This window comes from Hemibagrus wyckioides, linkage group LG14 (assembly GCF_019097595.1).
Source record: "Hemibagrus wyckioides isolate EC202008001 linkage group LG14, SWU_Hwy_1.0, whole genome shotgun sequence".
NCBI classification, from domain to species: domain Eukaryota; kingdom Metazoa; phylum Chordata; class Actinopteri; order Siluriformes; family Bagridae; genus Hemibagrus; species Hemibagrus wyckioides.
This window is the reverse complement of record NC_080723.1, coordinates 10,721,392-10,743,537: the sequence shown is the minus strand read 5'-3', so window position 1 is coordinate 10,743,537 and position 22,146 is coordinate 10,721,392. Positions and strand designations below refer to the sequence as shown.

The 22,146-nt window shown below is 39.7% G+C and overlaps 2 protein-coding genes across 3 annotated transcripts; one reads left to right on the top strand and one right to left on the bottom strand.

Annotated features, from left to right (window-relative positions):
• The first annotated feature begins 4,836 nt into the window (after positions 1-4,836).
• Positions 4,837-8,316, top strand: ppib (peptidylprolyl isomerase B (cyclophilin B)). Its single transcript, XM_058408863.1, has 5 exons — positions 4,837-5,041; positions 6,613-6,726; positions 6,848-6,941; positions 7,465-7,649; positions 7,927-8,316. Exons 1-5 carry the CDS (start codon positions 4,907-4,909, stop codon positions 8,047-8,049), a joined length of 651 nt encoding a protein of 216 aa, XP_058264846.1. The 5' UTR covers positions 4,837-4,906; the 3' UTR covers positions 8,050-8,316.
• A 482-nt stretch (positions 8,317-8,798) lies between these two features.
• snx22 (sorting nexin 22) lies at positions 8,799-21,084 on the bottom strand. Of its 2 annotated transcripts, XM_058407582.1 has the most exons (7): positions 20,980-21,084; positions 18,917-19,123; positions 12,227-12,412; positions 12,033-12,136; positions 11,196-11,234; positions 9,921-9,988; positions 8,799-9,629 (listed from the first exon to the last, which is right to left on the bottom strand). In XM_058407582.1, the coding sequence occupies exons 2-7, from the start codon at positions 18,995-18,997 to the stop codon at positions 9,451-9,453; spliced, it is 657 nt and encodes a 218-aa protein (XP_058263565.1). In that variant the 5' UTR covers positions 18,998-19,123; positions 20,980-21,084; the 3' UTR covers positions 8,799-9,450. The 2 variants fall into 2 exon arrangements, with proteins under 2 accessions (XP_058263565.1, XP_058263564.1); XM_058407581.1 differs by lacking the exon at positions 20,980-21,084 and having other exon boundaries at positions 18,917-19,382.
• Positions 21,085-22,146: the final 1,062 nt, after the last annotated feature.

Sequence of the window (22,146 nt, the reverse complement as noted above, 5' to 3'; positions counted from 1 at the left end):
CTTGTAGTGTTCTTTGCTGTCTGGTGCCTCAAAGGACAACTGAATGTCCTATATCTCAAACCCTTTATTCATGATGTTTTCAAGTCTCCAGTTAGGCTTTTCTTCCTGATTTCAATTCAAGATTCAAGATTCAAGAAGCTTTATTGTCATTTCAACCACATATAGCTGACGCAGTACATAGTGAAATAAAACAACGTTTCTCCAGGACCTGGTGCTACATAAACATACAACATAAAGATCAAACACAAGAACAACACAAAGCTTGGACCAAAAGTTTGTCCAAGCCACATAAAGTGTAAAGTGTGCAGTTAGGTGCAAACAAAGCAATGACAAGACAGTGCAAAAATAATAAATACAAAAAAAAAGACAACACAAAAATACAGGACACTTAGCACCGAAAAAAAGAAAAAGAATGAAATGAAATGCAATGAAATGTAAATGAAATGTAATAAAATGAGATGATGATGAACATTGGGGCCTGACAACATGTATTGTGCAAAAATACAATATAGCAGCAGTTGAGGTAGTGCAAAATAGAAATAAACATAAATATAAATATAGCAGCAGATGAAAAACACAGGGGCTGAGGTAGTGCAATAAGTATCGAACAATTATGTGTATGAGTGTGTGTGTCCACACAGGTGAGAGAGAGAGAGTGTGTGTGTGTATGCGTGTGTGAGAGACAGAGAGTTATGTACAGTTCAGTCCTGGGTGTGTGTGTGTGTGTGTGTGTGTGTGTGTGAGAGAGAGAGTTTAGTACAGTTCAGTCCCGGGTGTTGAGGAGCCTGATGGCTTGAGGAAAGAAACTGGCTGGAGAAAGATTTACATTTCACATAGAGACAGTTCCATAGACAAAAATATTGGCGCCCCAGGACACATTTCAGTAGCATACTGACTATATAGGTGGCATGATGGCTTAGTGGTTAGCATGTTCACCTCCTGCTCACTGTGTGTGGAGCATGTGTGTGCCCTGTGATGGGTTAGCACTCTGTCCAGGGTGTATCCTACCTTGACGCCTGAGATAGGCACAGGCTTTCTGTGACCTGAGGATAGATCAGATAAGTGGTACAGACAATGAAATTAAATATATATATATTACTTTATAAATAAGAAATAATTACTCTGTAATTATTTCTTATTTATAAAGTAATCTAAAAGTAATATAGATAGATAAGATAAATGCAATCCAGTCATATATGGTTTGGTTCAAGTCATAGGTTGCCAGTAATAGTAATAAACTTTGCAGTGCAACACTCACTGTGCATTTGTGTGTACTTTTGTATTTTCTCTTTGTTTTAAAAGAATAATGTGTAGACAGAAAATATGATTATCCAGACCTGAGCTAATTAACTGAATCAACCAACTCACATCTCCTTTCTTTCTTTTCATCCATGATGACATTAAAGTCATATATTACCGCTTCTGGTGTTTCATCACTGACTATGCCGCAACCGTGATACCTGTTCATTACACCTTTCAGTCAGCTATTTTTAGGCATGCAGACTGCTTCTACAAACATTTGTGAAAGAATGGCTTGCTCTCAGGAGCTCAGTAAATTCAAGTGTGGTACCGTGAAAGGTTGTCACCTGTGCAATAAGTCCATTCATGAAATTTCCTCACTACTAAATATTTCACGGTCATCTGTTAGTGGTATTATAACAAAGTGGAAGCAACTAGGAACAACAGCAACTCAGCTACGAAGTGGTAGGCCAGGTAAAATCACAGAGCAGGGTCAGCGCATGCTTAGGCCTTTAGATTAGTGCATAGAGAGCTTCATGGAATGGGTTTTCATGGCCGAGCAGCTGCATCCATTCCTTACATCACCAAGTGTGATGCAAAGCACCAGATGCAGTGATGTACAGCACGCCACCACTGGACTCTAGAGCAGTGGAGACGCGTTCTCTGGAGACGTGCTTCTCTGTCTGGCAATCTGATGGACGAGTCTGGGTTTGATGGTTGTCAGGATAATGGTACTTGCCTGACTGCATTGTGCAAAGTGTAAAGTTTGGTGGAGGGGGGATTATGGTGTGGGGTTGTTTTTCAGGAGTTGGTTCCAGGGAAAGGAACTCTTAATGCTTCAGCATACCAAGACATTTTAGACAATTTCATGCTCCCAACTTTGTGAGAACAGTTTGGCCCCTTCCTGTTCCAACATGACTGTACACCAGTACACAAAGCAAGGTTCATAAAGACATGGATGAGCGAGTTTGGTGTGGAGGAACTTGACTGGCCTGCACAGAGTCCTGACCTCAACCCGATAGAACACCTTTGGGATGAATTACAGCGGAGACTGCAAGCCAGGCCTTATTGTCCAACGTCAGTGCCTGATTCCCCAAATGCGCTTTTAGAGGAATGGTCAAAAATTCCCATAAACACACTCCTAAACCTTGTGGAAGCTGTTATAACTGCAAAAGGCTGCCCAACTATATATTAAGCCCTACAGATTAAGAATGGGATGTCATTAAAATTTCATGTGTAGTAAAGGCAGACGACCTAAAACTTTTGGCAATTATAGTGTATAACAATTCACTGGGACATCCGAGGTAAGAATTTTGAAAAGGATGATAAATTGTAAAATTGTACTTTTTTTCATTTACTGCTGATCTTTAGAAACTACATAAGATATTTCCATGTTTCTCCCAGAAGTCAAATGAGTTTTCACTCCCACCAGTGAGCAAATCCAGTGTAGTGAGCTCTAATATAATCACTAATGATCGCTTGCACTCGATTAAAGATATAATATTAATATAATAATATCTTTTTTTGAAACCTAGACGCAGCTTGTATTTGCGCCGCTGTGATATAAAAGTTCACTCACGCGGTGTGGCTGCTGCTCAGTACGCGGTTCACTCTGATTGGCTCACTGAACTCTCGGTCAATCATAGTGCAGTGCGTCGCTTTTCGTCTCAATGCGGAAGAGGCTTAATCCGACTGATCGCGAATGAGTTGTGGATGTCCATATGGACCTGCTCACGTCTCTTTATTTAGTTTATTCGTGTTTCCATGTGTTGTGTACAGCTATGGCGAATAATCAGTTCACATAATCAGAAAAAGCTCATGCTATTCGAGTGATTAAAGATAATTGTAGTGAAGGAATCACTACACACTTAAAACAACAACAAAACGTTATTGGTGTCCACATATTGAATCCTAAATTAAATCACAAAACAACACAATAAAAGTTTCTACAAGTGCAGCTGTACATCACCAAAACATAAAACTCTAATGTGTTCATTCAATCCGGTGTACAGCATCTACTATCAGATTCTACTTTCCTACAAGACTGGCTTTCTAAAAAAGAGACTTCTCAAAGTGTTCACAAACATGTGGCTTCTCTTTAGTAGTAGTTGGTGTGTATTTCTATACATAAATTAAGCAGTTGCACTCAATAAGGTTATATCTTCATAGAATATGCCTACAAGGCATAAACGTGAAGGTTTTGTGCTTGCAGTGTTTAATGATAAAATATGCATTATGTTACTGCAGAATTTTAAGCTCTTAGGACAATCTCACTGAAATAAATTCCCCTCGTCCACATGCACTCAGATGCCTTTGGATTGTTATTGTTAAACTAAATCTTTGTCCCAGGTGATTATTTTATACTCAGAGGAGTCTATGTTTACTAAGCTACCATAAAAAGTATAAAGAAAACTTTTGACACATGCCAAGAGATGAAGATAAAGATTAAATCATATATATTATCAATCAAAGATAGATTTATGGAAAGATTATAGACGGTGCTGCATGAATCTCTTCAAGGGTATGAAGTAAATCATTTTATTTTATTAGCTGCAGTTTTTACACAGAGTGAAAAGGCAGCGATCTCTACAAATCATTCAAATGTGTCACATTGAAGATGGTCCCTAACTCATGCCATTGACTCTTTGGTTTGGCCAGTAGAAAATGTCCACTATCAAGCTAATATTAATTCAGTTTAAAAAAACATTCTGGGAAATTGTAAGAGAATATTATATTCCTGTAAACCATTCAACAAGAGTGAAGAACTGTACTAGGTAGAATTGACCATAGTGCCATATTTATTGTGAACTGTGTGGATGCAAACTAAAACCTTTGAAACAGAGGGGTCTGTGTGTAAAAAATGGAGAGGAATATTTCCCTATATGCTTCAAATCACAATTCAGGAACACTTTCCATTTTATAAATCATGTCTGGTACCCTGCTAAGCAAGATTAAGATTAAGATTAAGGCAGGAGGCAAAGAGGAAGGCCAAAAAGGAGGTATATGGATGTAATAAATGAGGATATGATGTTAGTGGGTGCAAGTGTTGAGGATGCAAAAGATGGAGAAAAGGTGGAGAGAGATGATTCGCTGTGGCGACCCCTGAAGGGAAAAGCCGAAAGAAGACAAAGAAGAAGAAGAAGAAGACTACTAATCAATACTATAATATACATAAATGTAACAGATTTGGAGGAGGAACTTTCTTAGGGATAAATGTTAAGGATAAATAGTAACATTAAACAATATACTTCTCTAAAGATGCAAATAAATTGCATTGAAAATTGAACAGAGATTTCTCTAAATACTCTTAATAATAAATACTCTTAATAATACCACTATTTATAAAGGCTTGACGCTATGAATCATAACTGGTAGCCTAATATAATATATTCAGCCACTGCCATGAGAGCCTAAATATTTTCAGGGCTTGTAGCTGCAGCAGCAAAGTTTGCATGCAATAAAGGAGCAGTGTGTCGTTACTGACTGTGATTGACACTCACGCACAGCCAGTGATTAGAGAGCACACAATTTACCAACCAATCATGATACAGGAGGCGGGGTTTGTGGTGGCTTATGGCTCCTCCCCGGAATGCCACACTCTCCACCCCTCCGGTGTCCAGCTGCAACATTTACCCCTCTCATACACACGTACCTTTCTGGGTCTTTTATGGTGCGGGCTTGTGAGAGAAAGATGAAGTTCTTGGTGGCGGTTACGATTATTGTTGCTTCGGTGTTTTTCCTCCTGCTGCCCAACGGCTCGCAGGCTGATGAGAAGAAGAAAGGGCCCAAAGTCACGGCCAAGGTAAAGAGACACTGCAGAATTAACGCTATAGTGATGCTATGTATAGTTAAAATCTAGTCGGAACACACTCTTACACACACACTGATTTATTATTATTTTCTTTTTACATTGTGACTACCTTACAACTGTTCAGTCCAGTTAATTATGTAAGTACAGCACGTAATACTGTCTATCTGCCGGTACATTTGGCTGACATGCGTAGTGTAGTAAGATTTCTGTGTTTGATGATGGACTGATAAATTTATTAGTTAATAACTGCAGATGATGATGATGATGATGATGATGATGTGTTCGTCCATGCAGCAGGCTTAGTTGGGGGGGTTTGTGCATGCTGTGTAATGGCGCGTGTAGGCCACGTCTGCGTTAACCGGCTAATGCGCAGTGCGTTTGCGCACGAGCCCAGTTTCCTGATTTGCTCCTCACTGGAAACTGTACTAATGTTTCTGAATTAACGCACACACTCACTCACACACACGCCATCGTGCCATCCTCCCGTAAACAACTCTGAATATGTTTCTGTTTCGATCACTGATATCAGAAGAGGCTTTTGTATCTTATTTCTTGTGTCAGGATTTTAACAGCGACGCTGTAGTTTTGAGCTGGTCTGGTTCTTTGTTCCATCACGATGTGATATAACTACACATCCCAGAAACCCCCGCGGTAGACAGGGGAGAAAAAAATGTTGCTAATTTGCAAGTCTCACTTAAGTCAGACTGAATGTGAGCTCTGTGTAGATACAGAGGCTTTGGTACAGCAGAAATAGCCGAATGGAAGAAGAAAAATAATGTATAAAAATGTAAGATTTAGACGCTTTTGAAGTAAGGTGGGAGGAATAAAAAAACATTTTGAGGACACCTGACTATCATCTGACTCAGTACGAGTTGAACATCTTTCCTGTTATAATGAGCTCCAGTCTTTTCTTCTGGAAAACATTCCACTAGATGTTGTGTGGATTTGTGATCAAGAGCATTACTGAGATCAGACACTGGTGTTGTAAGAGTGAGGAGGTCTGGGGTGCAGGCGGATGTGGTGGCTTAGTCATTAAGGTGTTTGGATTACTGGTCAGAAGGTTGGAATCCCAGGTCCACCAAGCTGCCACTGCTGGGCCCCTGAGCAAGGCCCTTAACCCTCACTTGCTCAGTTGTATAAAATAAGTCGCTCAAGATAAGGGCGTCTGTCAAATTCCAGAAATGTAAACGTTCCAGTTCATCCCAAAGGTGTTCAGTGGGGTTGAGTCAGAGTCAGGGCTCTGTGCAGGACACTCCAGTCCTTCCACTCCAACCTTAACCTCCACACCATGTCTTCATAGAGCTGTGGTGAACAAAAACTGTATAATTATAGCATACAAAGACATTCTATACAATTATGTGCTTTCATATTTGTGGCAGCAGTTTGAGAAGAATCCTCAGGTGTCCACATAGTTTTGGCTTTAGAGTTTGTCTCGGAACATCCCAGTTCATGAAATCTATCGGAAATCAGTTTTGAACACTCCTTCATCCTGTACTGAAACTGAAATCCTGCACGTTCTGTACACTACCTTCTTTAATCCATAACTCCTCTTCTTGTCTCAGGTATACTTCGACATCCGCATTGGAGATGAGGACGTAGGACGCATCGTCATCGGACTGTTCGGAAAAACCGTCCCAAAGACGACTGAGAATTTCCTTGCCTTGGCTACAGGAGAGGTGGGAGTCCTCATCCTTACTTATGACCAAAGTCACTTAAATATAAGAATTATTTCCAGTTCTATAATACACTGCCTTAATGCATAAACAAGTTACACTGAGTGCTTCTGTGCATCAACAGAAAGGATTCGGTTACAAAGGCAGCAAGTTCCACCGTGTGATTAAGGACTTCATGATCCAGGGAGGCGACTTCACCAGAGGAGATGGAACTGGTGGTATGAAACCTATCCTCAGTCTGCACCTTTAACATTGTTAAATATTTATTTTTGGTTGTAATTTTTTTTTTCTGAGTATAATTCGCACCCCTATATCTGGAAAAACAAATTGAACCGTCCACCTTGCTGCAGATTTATTAAATGAAAATGTAAATGAATATAATCAAACAGCAAACTTTCTGCAAACCTGAACTTTCCACCTCAGAACACATTAGCTCCAGAATGACATTACTTGTCTTTGAGCTGTTGAGTTTCAGGAAACTAAAACTGCTAATAACTAACTCAATAATGAGTACGAGTTTGGTAATTGTTTGATATCCACCAAATAATCAGAATCCCCTCCATGAACCCTGCATTAATGGTTGTAATAATCAACATAATTTTACAGCTTAAGTGTATGAACACTCCAGTGTATTTAGCTTCTCTACTGGTGTAGTTTAATTATAGTCTAGTTTCAGAGTGTCAGATTAAAACTTTATCCTGTTACAAGTGTGTAAGCAGTTCTTCTCTGCTGCTTCGGTAGGAAAGAGTATCTATGGTGATCGCTTCCCTGATGAGAACTTCAAGCTGAAGCACTATGGCCCAGGATGGCTGAGCATGGCCAACGCCGGCAAAGACACCAATGGCTCCCAGTTCTTCATTACCACCGTGCAGACACCATGGCTCGATGGGAAACACGTCGTCTTTGGCAAAATCTTGGAGGGCATGGTGAGTTTCTTCATTTATCTTCAGAATTGCAGTAAAATATTATAGAAAATAGATTAATCAGAGCATATTGTTAAACTTTAATTGTTAGTGATAATTGGTGATGGTTTCTTATGTATGGCTATGTGTTTCTCCATGGTCCTGGAGCAATGACATTTCATTTCAAGCTGTATAGAGAAATGACAATTAAAACCCACTTGACTGGGCTCGGACAACCAGCCTCTAGTTGCTCCTGAATTATTCCTGAATCTTTGTATTTGCTTGTTCTCTTTTTCCTCAGGATGTGGTGAGAAAGATTGAGGGCACAAAAACAGATGGCAGGGATAAACCTCTAAAAGATGTCATCATCCACGAATCTGGCAAAATCGAAGTGGAAAAGCCTTTTGCTGTCGCAAAGGAGTAAATCACCCTAAGGGGAGAAACAGGACTCTGGGGTTCTGGGGTTTTAGCAGGTGTACTGTACCGCTAATATTTTAGTGGTGTATATATGTGTTCATGTATGTGTGTGTGTGTGCGTGGTGCTTAAACCCAACACGCCTCACACTCCTACATCTGTAGCGGTCCACCTTGGGTCCATGTCAAACAGGCATTCCATGCGGTCACACACTGACCCACTTAACACCTGCTTTTTGTAAACAAATCTTCAATAAAGGATCCAGGTTTTGTTAAATACTCTGTGTGCCTTACTTATTAATCTTCACACCACAGACCATGAACACACTCAGTTTCTTTAAGGAAAAATAGACACAACATTCCAGATGGGTTTAAATGTATGTGAAGGGAAGTAGATTAGTTTCGGATTAACAGAGTCTAATAAATCACTGTTCATGGAGTCAGATGTTCCAGTGGAAGTCGTGTAACTCCTCCAAGTCTGTGCTGTAGTCACAACAGGGATGTTCTCTTGATCTCTTGTTCTGTCCACTACTTAATTCCATGAACTCAGGCCATCTTTTATTTTGTATAGTTATATATCGTTTGGAAAAAATATATTTTAAAATATCCAAAGTAAACATATAAATCTCTTCAAATGCTTGAGTTTCCTCTGCAGGTCAGATGTGTTTGCAGATACAATACACAGGTAATGTGGTGGACTAAAATGTTTTCATATTTATATTTACTTTTTTAAATAAGACTCTTTTTTTAAAAGAATTTTATTCTGGTGAAATTCATCTTAAACATTTCTATAATATAAATTATATATTGAATATTTATCAAGCTCATGTCAAATTTTAGAAAAACTAAAATAAAAGAACATGATAGCTTGCATCAATATCACATGAATGTTAAATTAATCAGAAATCAATTACAGTGTATAGGTGCCACATGGTGCAGTAGGTGGCATCACAGCCTCACAGGTCCAAGGTTCTGGGTTTGATCCTGAACTTCATGTGTTCATGTACATTTGCAGTTTATTGCCACCTTCCAAAAACATACTGGTAGTTGGACTGGCTAGGATAATGGGTCTGAGTGTTTGTATGCGTGCGCATGGTGCTCTGGGATGGACAGGTGTCTCATGCAGGGTGTATTCCTGCCTTGCACCCAGTATTCCCAGGATCGGATCCATCGTGACCCTGACCAGGGTAAAGTACATACTGAAAGTGCGTTAGCGACAGATACTAAAACTCCAAGTTCCAAACCAAGCAGAATATGTAAACAATATTGGCTTTCCTCATCCCTGCCTTACAGAGAGCCTTATCAGTGCTCATGGCTTTTATCCATATAATCAAAGCACCAGCCCTTCTGAGGTAAGATCCCAAAAGCAGGAAGCCTGGTCAGTTTTGGAAAAAGAAACCTCTCCCATGTCTCAGGTCGTCTGTGCTTCTGGTAATGAGCTCAGGCTGCATCTGTCTATGACGATGGTGGGGATAGAAGGAAGTCTTCGACCATGCCTAATGCTGGACTTGGAGCATGTCCTTAAGCCCACCTTATTGTCTCTGGGGAAGAAGCCCTGCAGGACACCAGCTACAACCACATCCGGCAGGTCTGCAGGGAGAGAGAGATACAAAAACTGAGGTGAGGGATTTCATATGAGTTTTTATTTACAGGATATATCCTCAACAGTATGCTACTTAACTAGATCTTTTTTAAGTAATGCAGTTAGATTCATCAGAGGGGTAGAGAGTATGTCTGGTGTCAGTTTGACTGTAATATTTTTGTTTGGTAAACCAAGCCCAAAAATTATGACCAAAATCAAAGCTATGAACCAGGCAATACTGGCTCTTACTCAATGGCAAGTAAGATAACTGATGATGATTATAAGAACGTACGCATTACCTGACTCTGAAGCAACAAGATAAGGGTCACTGGAGAAACCCACCACTCTCTGATGCAGCAGCTCACAGCTAGAAAAGATTAATTACACATGTAAGGCAGATTCTACAAATTGTACTTGACTAAGACAAAATGAAATGTCAAACTTTTAACGTGTAAAGTACTCTGAAGTCCCTGCTTTCTGGTAAGGCATCAGAAAAGAAATATTGGAAGTCATAGTGACCAAAAAAACCCTGCTATTTAATAATGCTAAACAATTTCACTTCATGGACACAAGAGAAAGAAGCAGTCAGAAAATTTACTGTATAAATGTTTGGTTTTTTTTTTTGTCCTGCTTTTGAGACTTATATAATCAGGAAAAAATGCTAAGATTATACATAACCTGTTCAAAATATTCATGTTCCTGAAACCTGCTTCCCCATGAACTCGTTTCAGCTTCCTGACCAACACACTTTGCCCTGACACTTATCTTTACCAGAGCCAAAACACAAACAAAATCTTTTCCTTTTAACTGCCTAATGAATGTTGTGTGCATGTGAGCAAAGGCAGGCAACTTCACTTAATTTAAGCAATATTCGTGCAATGTGTTAAAGTCATCATACTTGCACACACACACTTTTTAAATCTGTGTATGCTGTGTGTAAATTGTGTTTCTACAGGTTACGCAATTTAACAACCATCTCAACACTAATTAGCTCTTTTGCTTAGTCCCCTGGTGGAATCCTTTAACATTAAACAGTGAAAGAAAAATGTCTTACAAAGATATTCAGAGAAAACACATTTTCGCATCGTTATTCATGGGGTTTTACTGAGCTTTTTTACTTTAAAATAATACTGCCAAGCATTTTCCTTTTTTCCCCTCAGAAGGGGAGTAAAGTGAAGTGAAACACATAAATGAATGTAGTAGGGAGTTTGTTGCTCTTTTGCCTCTTTGCATATTTTCATTAAGTATTCCTATATATCATAGCTGCCCGGGTTCGATTCCCAGGCAGGGCGCTAACCCAGCCACTGGAGAGTTAACTCTCAGTGTCAGTCCCAAGCCCGGATTAAATGGGAGGGTTGCATCAGGAAGGGCATCCGGCATGAAACATGTACCAAATTCGAAACATCCAGACCAAATGATCCTCTGTGGCGACCCTAAATTGGGAGCAGCCGAAAGAACAACAATGACGACAATGTTCCTATATATCAAATTCTAGCCCTTTGTATCAGTATAGGTGATAAGTGATGAAACTGTGTCTTGCATTTTTCATAAATAGGACTCTGGAAGATTCTTACCTTTTCCCCAGTTCTTGTCTGTCCTTCTGCTGTTCTTCTCTATAACAATAATAATCACACAATGTTATCACACACATTACAGTTAAATATAAAAATGATAATTAGTATAAAAATTTGTTCACATCATTTACTAGAGGTCAGGTGAGCAGCAGGTCAATTCCAGCATTACGAATGACTCACGTTCAGAAATAAGAAAATGTCTCACAGCACTGAAAAGCTTAATGAGTCAATCTGCATATGATTTGTTTAACCTCTTGAGGACAGTGTAGACAAATAATAAAAACTCATGCACAGAAAAACTCATGACTTTAACCCTAACTGTTAACCCTATCCCTGAACCCTAACCCCTTAACCCTATCCCTGAACCCTAACCCCTTAACCCTATCCCTGAACCCTAACCCCTTAACCCGGAATCCAATCCCTGAACCCTAACCCCTTAACCCTAAACTTGAACCCTTACCCTTAGCCCTTATCCCTAACCCTGAATCCTATCATTGAACCCTAACTCTTAATCCTAACGCTAATTTCATCCCTAACCCTAACTCAGCATTTTGTACATCAACTGTAAACTTTTAAGGGAGACTCAAAGTCAGTGGCCACTGTCAAATACATCATGCATCATGTAGAGCATCCACAAACAAAATAGTATAGACTTGAAATGATATCTTGTTTTAGGAATACATAATTTTTTTTATTAAAAAAAGACTTGCATCATGGAAGTGTCTGTTACATTCCCCCCAAAATTAATGAGTAAACATTTTTAATTAGATGGCTTGACAATTGCATGGAATTGCTACACACAGTGTGTTAATGTTTCTGCGAGGGTGTGGTACATACCGAAAACCACAGTTCTTGTTTGCATCATTTCTTTTGTGGAAGTGTTTCACATCCAGGAAATCTAGCAGCTCCTGAGGAACCACTTCGTTCTGGTACAGGATCACCTGCGAGCAGAAATCATTACAACTATTTCTATGCCACTATACTGTACAGGCAGCAAACAGCGAAGGTAAGTGTGTGACCTCCTGCTCTACCTGTATGTAGTCCTCCAGCTCCTGCCGTCTCTGCTCCAGTGGTTTAGAGCGCAGCTGGGTTCTCTTGCTGGGGAATTCAGGTGGCTGCAGGATCTTCTTGAGCTTCCGGTGCAACGTCTGGAAATCACTCTGCCGCCGCAGAACAAAGTGCTTTCTTCCATTGAACAAAATCTCCACCCTGAAGAGCTGTGAGAGAAATAAACTACAGTTAAGAAAAAAGTGGATGAGGAATAAATGCACGCTAAGACTGTCCTTTCCATGGCCTTTTCAATACTGCCCTCTATTGACATGACTTGATTATGACCACATGAATATCTTGATCTCTCCATACTGCAGTTCTGTATGTAAGCAACTAGATTTTACATGATAACTATAAGACACCACTGTCTAACCTGCTAATGTATCCTTTACTAATTTCTATCTCTTATTCATGTCATAGGAATGCTATGATGAGGCAAGCAGCTATTCAGCAAAACTCATAAGTCAACAGAGATCAGGGTTCGTCATTGTGGCACAGTGAGACAGGCTGCTGAGCTCTGACACATCTTTCTCTATTGTATATGAGATAAAAAAAGAAGGAGCTTAATGTGCTTGTTTCTGGGCCACACCAGTGTTCTGTTTCAGGGACATAACAAGAAGTGTGAGCTATTCTAGTAACACCGCCAAAAAGGAGAAGCCACAGTGGCACCAGACAAATGCAAAAGTGTTTTAGATTACTTTCTAATCATGAGCACACACAAATAGAGTCTTAATAAAGTTGAACAGAAAATACATTTGAACTTATGATCTGCGTCTAAACGGATGTAGTGACTGTGACTAGCCACTTTATAATTCCCAAAATGGCCCAGTTTGCATTGCACATACACTCTCACAGTCACTAACACCTAACTGCAGTCATGCATGAATCCAAATAAAGGCACTGCAATCACACAGGAACTAACTGAAAACTCAGCTGTTATATTCATGTAGGTGGAAGCGGCTAATCAGATAGAGAGCTCGTGGGACCAATAAAGACAATGTTCATTAAATGTTCAGTGAGGTGATCACATCGTGCTTTGTGATGCATTTACTGTGTTCAGTGAGTAATTATCGGTAAATGCTTTAGTCAGTGAAAATAAAAATATATCTCAAAGTCCATTGTAAAAACATAAAAATAAAACAGGTATAAACAATAATCATTATTTTCCTCAATTCAAATTTTTAATATAAATATATGACTTTTAACAATGAGCACTGTCACAATGCAATTTTACAGAAATCCAGATATATAGATTTATCTCTAATGGACAAGCCAGAGCCGGACAAAACTCTGATCTAAACCCATTACTCTCAACTCTTTACTATTTAAACTTATTAACCAAGCAGTACTTGTTGGAAAGCTCTTCACTATAAGCATTTGGCTCATTGTTGATTTCAGTACAGTTTTAGCTTTCAGACTGATGAAGTCACTTTATAATGAATGAAACTTGCAGTTTCTACAGAATCATACAGATTCCATGATGAACCTTTTTTTACACCTGAGTAAATGTTAAAGAACCATGACCATGTTCACAAATGTTCATTAAAGTAGTCTGAACATATTTTCATTTGTTTTACACTTTAAGTATCGATGGATTTAAATAGCAGGACGTGTCCTCGTTGCAATTCCTCCAGTGAGTTAGACAGAAATACCTAAAAAAATCAATATTTAAACGACCTGTTGAGCGTTTCGAGTTCAAGCTCTGCATGTCAACATCAGCATGCACTGTAAAAATACAACAACAGAGCAGTCCTCTTTTATTTATAATAATAAAAACAGCCAATCAGTCAGTCGACATATGAAACTGGAATGATTGTGTTATGCAGGTATTTTTAACTCCCCAGTATGCACCGTAATCCCTGAAAGCCCTGCCTCCCCTTTAGCCATCTCATACATACACACACACACACACTACAATAAAAGGGCACAGTTGTTGTTTTGCATGTAAATGGTAAATGAAACCAGGTGGCCCCCTCTCCTGCTCTTCTTGAAGATAACAGCCATAAAAAGAGGAATGCTGCCTCTTCAAACTAAACAAATTGTTTGTTCCCCTTTTGGCTGTGATGGTCCTTTTACCACAGACTCTCCAGCACTCACACAACTGGTGGCTCAGCTTAAGACTCTGGTTTACTGATCAGAAGGTTAGGGGTTCAAGTCCCAGCACTGCCTAGCTGCCACTGTTGGGCTCTTAAACAAGGCCCCTAACCCTTAGCTCCAGAGACACTGTATCATGGCTGACCCTGTGCTCTGATAAACAGGAATATAAAATACTTCAAGAAAAGGATTAGATGAGAAAAGAATTTCAGTGTGCTGTAATCTATGAGTGACAAATAAAGGCTCTTCTTCTTGACTTGCTTTATCTCACTTCTTGTCTATGGGCCCCACCATGGCCAGGGTCTTTTCGTATGATAAGCCACTGAGTGCAAGCATTAAGTTAACTACAGCTATAACAAAGTGTTCAATCTAGCACATTACAAGTATTGTTAATGCTAATGATAACTGGACACTGCTTTAAAATACTGTTAGTGTGCTTTGCTCTCCTGTACCACTCAGCCACTCAGCAGCAGATCAACAGTGAAAATTTATTGATATTAGCAAGCGATTTGAGTGTTACAAGAGTGATACATTCTAAGGGAAATGTACCACGTTACCGTTTTGGGCTGTTCACTGGACTACATATTATTCCTCTGAGGGCTCGGACCTTATTTATAGCCCATGTCGCAGGCTGTGTAATGACAAATTTATTATAAGTTTGGGGTTGGGTTCTTAAAACAGTTGAGGGTCTCTTGGGGAAATCCATCTGCTACTAGGTCAGAGTACAGCCTACTGAATGTAGGAAATATAACACAATTACAATACAAATCTCATTTTAAGAGCCAAAGATGAAACCGAATGCATTTCAGGTTCCTGATCACGACACAGCTCAGCGCTGCTATCAGGAAAATGTTTGTGTTCCGGTAAACTACAACAGAGGATTTCACGTCCTTGAAGTTTCCCATTTTTCCTTACCAATACCGGAACTAGCAGTACTCACTTCCACTTCGCATCTGTTCTCACTCTGAGCAAAAAGTTTCACTTCTCATCTGCCTCACCTCTGAGGGAGGACAGGTCTTTGACTTGTTCCTTGTTGAGTGGATGGGAATGCAAGAGAAGCCTAATCAAGCATGCTTTGACAAGTCAAGGTACCTGAGTGATGCAACACTGGGTCCTGAGAGCCAGAGGCACATTGACTTATGCACAAAAAATTCTTTAAAGCAAGTAAGAATTTGTGAGATTTCAACTCATCTTACAATAATGTAAAATACACAAGTTTCCAAATCTCCAGTGTAAAATATCTACAGGAGGAGCTGTGTGTGTTTGGGCAACTTTATTAGCTAATTAAGTTAGACTGAAAGCAGAGTTTGTGTGACTGTGTGCTCTGGAGACCCAGCAGGAATGTGAGAAACAGCATGACTCTCATCTACACCAGGCTGAAGTTGCCCTTTCATTAACAGCAACGTAGTCTTTCTGAGCCGAATCCTGTTCTGTCCAGAAAAAAAAAAGCTTCAGGAGATTAACAATATACTTGTTAAATTGTTTAGTTACATATTAGGAGTAAAAATTATGTGGTGTGAGGTTTTACGACCATCAAGTTGATTATTTTCCTTTATGCACCAGTTCACTAATCTACTATACAAGTTCATGTCTAAGTTGTTACTATAGAAACGATTAAATCGGACATCAGAAACAGCATGTTAAAGTTAAACTAGACTCAGTGCTGCTGCTACAGCAAATTAATCAACACCTTCTGACTTGAGATTTGAGAACTCAATAGCTTTGTCCGCATTCGTTCATATAAGCCATTTTTTAAAAAAAATCATTAAAACATGGCATAACATGCCGAATCACACAGCATGGTTAAATCACATAGGCAAACACATGATGCCTATAGCACACAGAAAATCATGTTTCAGTGTGCTTATGTCACTGGTGTGTTGCACAAAACAGATTGGTTGAAAGAGGCAGGTTTACAGTGGCCCTACTGCTGCCTTAGCTTATAGCCTCTTCTGCACTCAACACCATTTTGGTAAGGATTACTGCAGCTGCCCAAAATTATATAGCCAGGCTCGTCATTCAAATTCTGGCTGAACAACTGAGCATGTGTCACAATTTAAAGTAACTTTCATTATGTTGTCCTCCCTTAGCCTTCTGACCAAAGGACAGGGACAGCTGGCTGAGGGCAGAGCCCAAAACCCACATGGACTGTGTGTGCGTGTGTGTGTGTGTGTGTGTGCGTGCGTGCGTGCATGTGTGTGCGTGCGTGTGTGTGAGAGAGAGAGAGAGAGAGAGAGAGAGAGAGAGCGCTGGTCTCCACAAGGTATTTGTTAAAAATTAATTTAAAAAGATGTAATGAGTCACTGAGTTATTTATTATTATTAATTAGACCAATGTATGTTTCTCACAAGGATAGTAAGTCAAATGAGTATGATCTAGGTGTGTGTTTGTGTGTGTGTGTGTGTGTGTGTGAGAGAGAGAGAGAGAGAGTGTCAGAACAGCAATCACAACAATAAAAGAGCTCTAACACATGACACATAACACATATATTGTTGTAATTGACATACATGTTTTAAGGCATTTTAACATGATTTTTTTTGTTGATTATTATAGATAACTTTCCCATGTTCTCCTCCCACTTCCAAACTTACTCAAACCGACTTCCTAAAAAAGACTTAACACTATTATATTGATATAGTTGTATACATTTTTACAAGTAAACCATTCAATATTTTTTGACGAGTGATGTTCAACCAAAAGAGCTTTTAAAATGAAACACTGAGTGTGTGTGAGTGAGTGTGTGTGTGTGTGTGTGTGTGTGTGAGTGAGTGAGTGAGTGAGTGTGTTTATATACATTATTAAATTTAAATCAGTTCTAAAGCCCAGCTTCCGCTTATCTATGTTTGTGAATTGTCCTGCTATAAGTGCCAGCTGCGATGCTGAGAAGCTCAAACCTGCAGAGAGAAACTACAACAGTGACAAACCCTCTGAATGTAACGGAAAGGGTATAGCAGGGTCTACAATGCTCTTAACCCCTGGGGAGAGAGCCTTGAGGGTACACACTAGTCTGCTGTGTGTTTTGGGTCAGAAGTGTACTGCCTGCAAAGAGCTCCATTCAGCCTGTCTGATTTCTTTGCTCTCTCCGAGGCTCACTGACACGCTCTCAAACACTCACTCTGTCTCACATACTCACTCTGTCTCACACACTCACAGAGCAGCCATTGTCACTGGCGGCAGGGTTGCATGCTTCCGCTAGGATGAAGTCCTGAGACACAGGACCCCCGTGTCCACTCAGGCACTTACACACAAGGCCAATGTGTTCAACATACCAGCTCAGAGTGGTCAACAACACACAATCAATATTCCATCTATGCTGGTCACCGTCACACACAGCCTGACCCGAAAAAATTCACGATTTGAGAATTCTTGTTTGTCAGTGCATCAGCTCAGAGAGTGATAATGTTCCACTTTGGGCTGCATCACATGATTATTTTCCTGAAAGAGCTCACCTGGTTGTGTTTTAATCCTTCCCCAAATACATACTATTACATACACATTACACAGTGAGCTTGCAGTTGGCAGTTCCTCTGCGTCATCACGTTGCTGTATGCACAGTTGGGGCATGACTTTTGGTGAAAGCCATTTGAGCTTTGAGTGACATCAACACATTTCAGCATGCTGTGATTCAGCTGTCTCTAACAGGTCCTACTTTTAACCTGAGAGATAAACATCAAACACACATACACACATATACTGGATTCTGGTGTATTGTACCGAATCAGTGTGAGCTGATGTTTATTATTCTATCAGAGGACACGTCACAGCACGTCCAACTTCACATGCCAGAAAATTGCCTCAGTGTGTGTTGGAATACTAATTAAAAGCCAAGTTGCTTCTTTCGTAACTACCATTAGTATCACCTCATTTCCTGGCTGGTGTGATTGAACATGCACCGGAGAGCAAAATGAATGTTTGTTTATTCGTTGCCCATCACTGACCCAGCAACATGGTGGACAGGTGTCTGGGTGTGAATCCCAAATGTGTGTGTGTCAAATTATTACAGTTCCAGCTTTTATTGACCTTTCTGTATGTCCTGTATGTCACATCTGATTCAGAAAAATGCACGCAAAGAGGAACTGTTTAAAGCAGAACATTTCTGTAGTTTGTTCATTCATTCATTCATTCAGCTTGATGAGTAAATTAGAGGTGGGTTAAAATCACACTTCACTTTCACTTCACTTCACTTTACTTTACATCTTTGGCTCCTCGTGTTCTCATTAAATGTAGATTTCTATCAGAATCTAATATAAAGGCTTTTGGCTGGTTTAGTGGTTTTAGGGCTTTATGTGATGTCTTGTGTGAAGCCCCAGTACAAGAAAATAGGTCCGATAGATTTGTGAGATATTGATATCTGGTGTAATTGTGTAAAAATGATCAGGTTCAGTTTAGAATTTGTCTTAATTGTGTTTAAAATATCATTTCGATTTGGATGCAGGACACAGGTGGTAGAGAAGATGCTTTGAAGATGTCCAAGAGGATTCATTATCACAGTGGTTTGTATCTTTAATTCATTAAAACACACACACACACACACACACACACACTTTGGAATAAGTTAGAGCACAGTCAGTACTCACTTTGTGTGACTTTCCTGACTCGTCCACTTCTCGGTGCATAGAGGGGATCGACACCTCAATCATCGCGGTCAGATTCAGCATCGCCGCACGAGCGCCCTTTAAAAACCGGCGTCCACTCTCCGTCCAGGTCGAGAAGAAAAGCAGTCCGGTGTCTGTTTCACTTCAGGACCGTTCCGCCATAGCTTCAGTGCGTGGGAGAAACTTTCTCTATCGTAAAGTGAGAATTAAAGTAAGAAGAATGTAAAATATTAAGCCCACAACAGGTGAAGTCAGCGGTCTGGATCTCAACGCTACAACATGAACGTTTGAAGGAACAGCGCTCACAAGCCACAGCATAAGCTCCGCCCACAAACAAACACACCGGCGCGCTGATTGGCGCTTTCCCACGTGCTCCACCCAGAAAACAAACAGAAACACACCTTTATAAAGTCTTTTTTAAAGCATGATTCAGTTTATATGCATCTTAGTGAATGCGCGAGACCCACACTGACTTAAAGTTTAATTTGTAAGTTTGTGTGTGTATGTGTGTGTGTGTGTGTGTGTGTGTGTGTGTGAGAGAGAGAGAGAGATCATGCGAAGAGTCATGCAGCGCTCTGACTAATCACTGGATGCTGAAGCAGCTAATTCATTCATCCTGTCAGTGATTAAAAACATTCTTAAAGACACACTATACGTCATATGTGGTTCTTCCTCTAACTGTTTCCACAAAGTTTTGTAGCACGCAATGCTGGTATAGAATGTCTCTGGGTGCTGTAGCCTTAAAAATGTCTCTTCACTGGAACTGAGACTCTAACCCTGTTCCAGCATGACGATGCCTCTGTGCTCAAATGGAGCAGCTCAATGAAGAAGACATGGGCTAGAAGTTAAGGTTGGAATGGAAGAACTGGAATGTCCTGCACAGAGCCCTGTCTCTGACTCAACCCCACTGAACCCCACTTTGGGATGAACTGGACCACTGACTGCACCCCAGACCTCCTCAACATTAGTGTCTGATCTCACGTTTTGCAGAAAGATCCCAAATTCCTGACAAATCTAATGGAAAGGCCTTCTATAAGACTACAGCTTATTATAACAGGGGGAAAAAACAGACCACTAAAACTTCTCCAATAGGCTACACTATCTTTCCCAAGTTGATATGATTTAATGAAAAAGTACATGACAGGCTCCTACAGTCTTGAAAGTGATGTCACTTCAGTGCCAGGGTTCTGGGACTTCTGCTTTTCCAGTTCCTGACTGTGTATGATGTGCATCATCACCACACTTCACGTGACGTGGTGACATTTACTCATGTACAGATATTTTTTTTGCTGATGTCAGCTGCTTGTCTGTGAACGTGATTCAACAATTGTGCTTGGAGACAAATCAGACACTATTATTAGAAGATACATCAACGTGAATTTGAACTGAAATTTTCAAATAGCAAACTGGCCACGTGCAGACAGGGAGAAGGGGAAGTTTCCTAGTCATAGCTAAAGACATGCGTAACTTTTTCAGAAATACACACCTTACCACATGTCTTACAGTAATTAAACATTCATAATTCAACCACAGTGTGTTAGATTTCTCTTTCCTGATTGGTCAGAAGGTGTCGATTCATTTTCTATAACAGTGGCTCCAATTGCAAGTCACATTTATATTAAAGCATTCAGTCTAATACTTTATCACCTTCAATTCATAGGTACTATTGCAGATTCTTGACATAATCGAAGACTACTAATAATAAAATGTATATTAATATTCAGTTATATGAGAAAAGGAAGTTTTTGGTTGTTAGGAGAAAAAATATTAGAGCTATTAGAGTGAGTTTTCCACCATTGGAAAGCCAGAACAGAGGACTTTCACTCTAAAATCATAAGCTTCTATTTTGTCTATTTTGTCACATTAACTTCCAAGACTGTGAAGACCGGGAAAGATTGTTTACAGCTGCTATCATGACTAACAGCAGGAACTAACTTAGATTTTTCAATGATTTTAATTACTGATAATTATAAATGATGGCAAACTGCTGCAGTAGTGATGGAATAAAACACTCTGAGACACGATATTATGAGGAAAGAACTTACCTTGTGCTACTAGAAGTAACTCGACATCACAGCAGGCATCATCACACCACCCTGCTGTCGATCATCGTCTTTTAACAGCATGGCCTGCTGTGTTTTATGCCTTACATATCTGACTTTAGATGCAAATAAACATTTTCATATGCCTGAGGTGTATACCTGAGAGTAAGAAGGTTCTAAAAAATTTGCATTTGATAAAAGGGGGAATGTGATATTAAAAATTTATGCATTTCTTCAGTGTGGGAAAGTTTCATTTTTGAAACGGCAAACCACTTCAGTCCTGTCTGTTGGAACTGTGCTCTTCGCAGACTCCTCAGCCTTGTTGTTGGACAACAGGAATTTTTCTACATGAGGAAACAATGCCATGTTGTCCATCTGAAACTATTCCGTGATAATGAAACATTTACACAGAATACCACATCCCTTTCAACGCAGCTAATAAATACTAGATTATGATATGAAACAGATAAAATCTTATCATGTTCTTTACAATTGTTCAGAGGTTCAGCTGGATATGCAGGCTCAGAGATGAAACAAGCCACAGAGTAGGGAGACAGGAAAGTTGTCTATGTAATCATAAAATTAAACAAATTGCAGATTGACTGAGGTTGTGTGTAATGTAACATTTCCCTATCGGAAAGAGGAACAAAAATTAACGGATTCAAGTGATTCAGGTAGATAGTGTATGTTTGTAAGATTTGTGGTGTTTACTTTAATTATAGTATAACATTTTATTTTCTATATCATGTTTATTCCATTATTCTATGCCTAAACACAGTATTATAATCAGAAATTAGATTTGAATAATCAGTAAACATTTTATTTTTCAAGGTTGCTGTACTTCTATGGAGAGAAAGATAACCAGTGCAGTTACAGACAAGTCCAAAAGCCTTGGTTTCATGTGATCTTGGTTAATGTAATGCAATGAAAATGAATTTTTGCGCAAGGCCAGGTTGCCGGATCAGCCTTGCAGGGCAAAGCCAGTTAAGCTGCTATCCAGAACATGAAGCCACATGCCTCAGAAATCAGTAAGCCAAACATCCCTAACTGTGTTTGTTTCGTCACAGCCCCAGCACTCTCCTGTCAGTCTTCATTAAACGTTTAAGAGACAAACCCACAGTAGGCACAGGAAAGCTGATCCATATTCTTTAAAACTATCTTTATTGTGTT

Excerpts from the sequence above, each read along its gene's own strand:
- ppib (XM_058408863.1), top strand. The coding sequence starts at position 4,907 with ATGGTGCGGGCTTGTGAGAGAAAGATGAAGTTCTTGGTGGCGGTTACG. Across the intron at positions 6,942-7,464 it reads CAGAGGAGATGGAACTGGTG|GAAAGAGTATCTATGGTGAT; the intron begins GTATGAAACCTA and ends CTGCTTCGGTAG. Across the intron at positions 7,650-7,926 it reads GCAAAATCTTGGAGGGCATG|GATGTGGTGAGAAAGATTGA; the intron begins GTGAGTTTCTTC and ends CTTTTTCCTCAG.
- snx22 (XM_058407582.1), bottom strand. The coding sequence starts at position 18,997 with ATGCTGAATCTGACCGCGATGATTGAGGTGTCGATCCCCTCTATGCAC. Across the intron at positions 12,137-12,226 it reads AGCTGGAGGACTACATACAG|GTGATCCTGTACCAGAACGA; the intron begins GTAGAGCAGGAG and ends TTCTGCTCGCAG. Across the intron at positions 11,235-12,032 it reads AACAAGAACTGTGGTTTTCG|AGAAGAACAGCAGAAGGACA; the intron begins GTATGTACCACA and ends TTATTGTTATAG.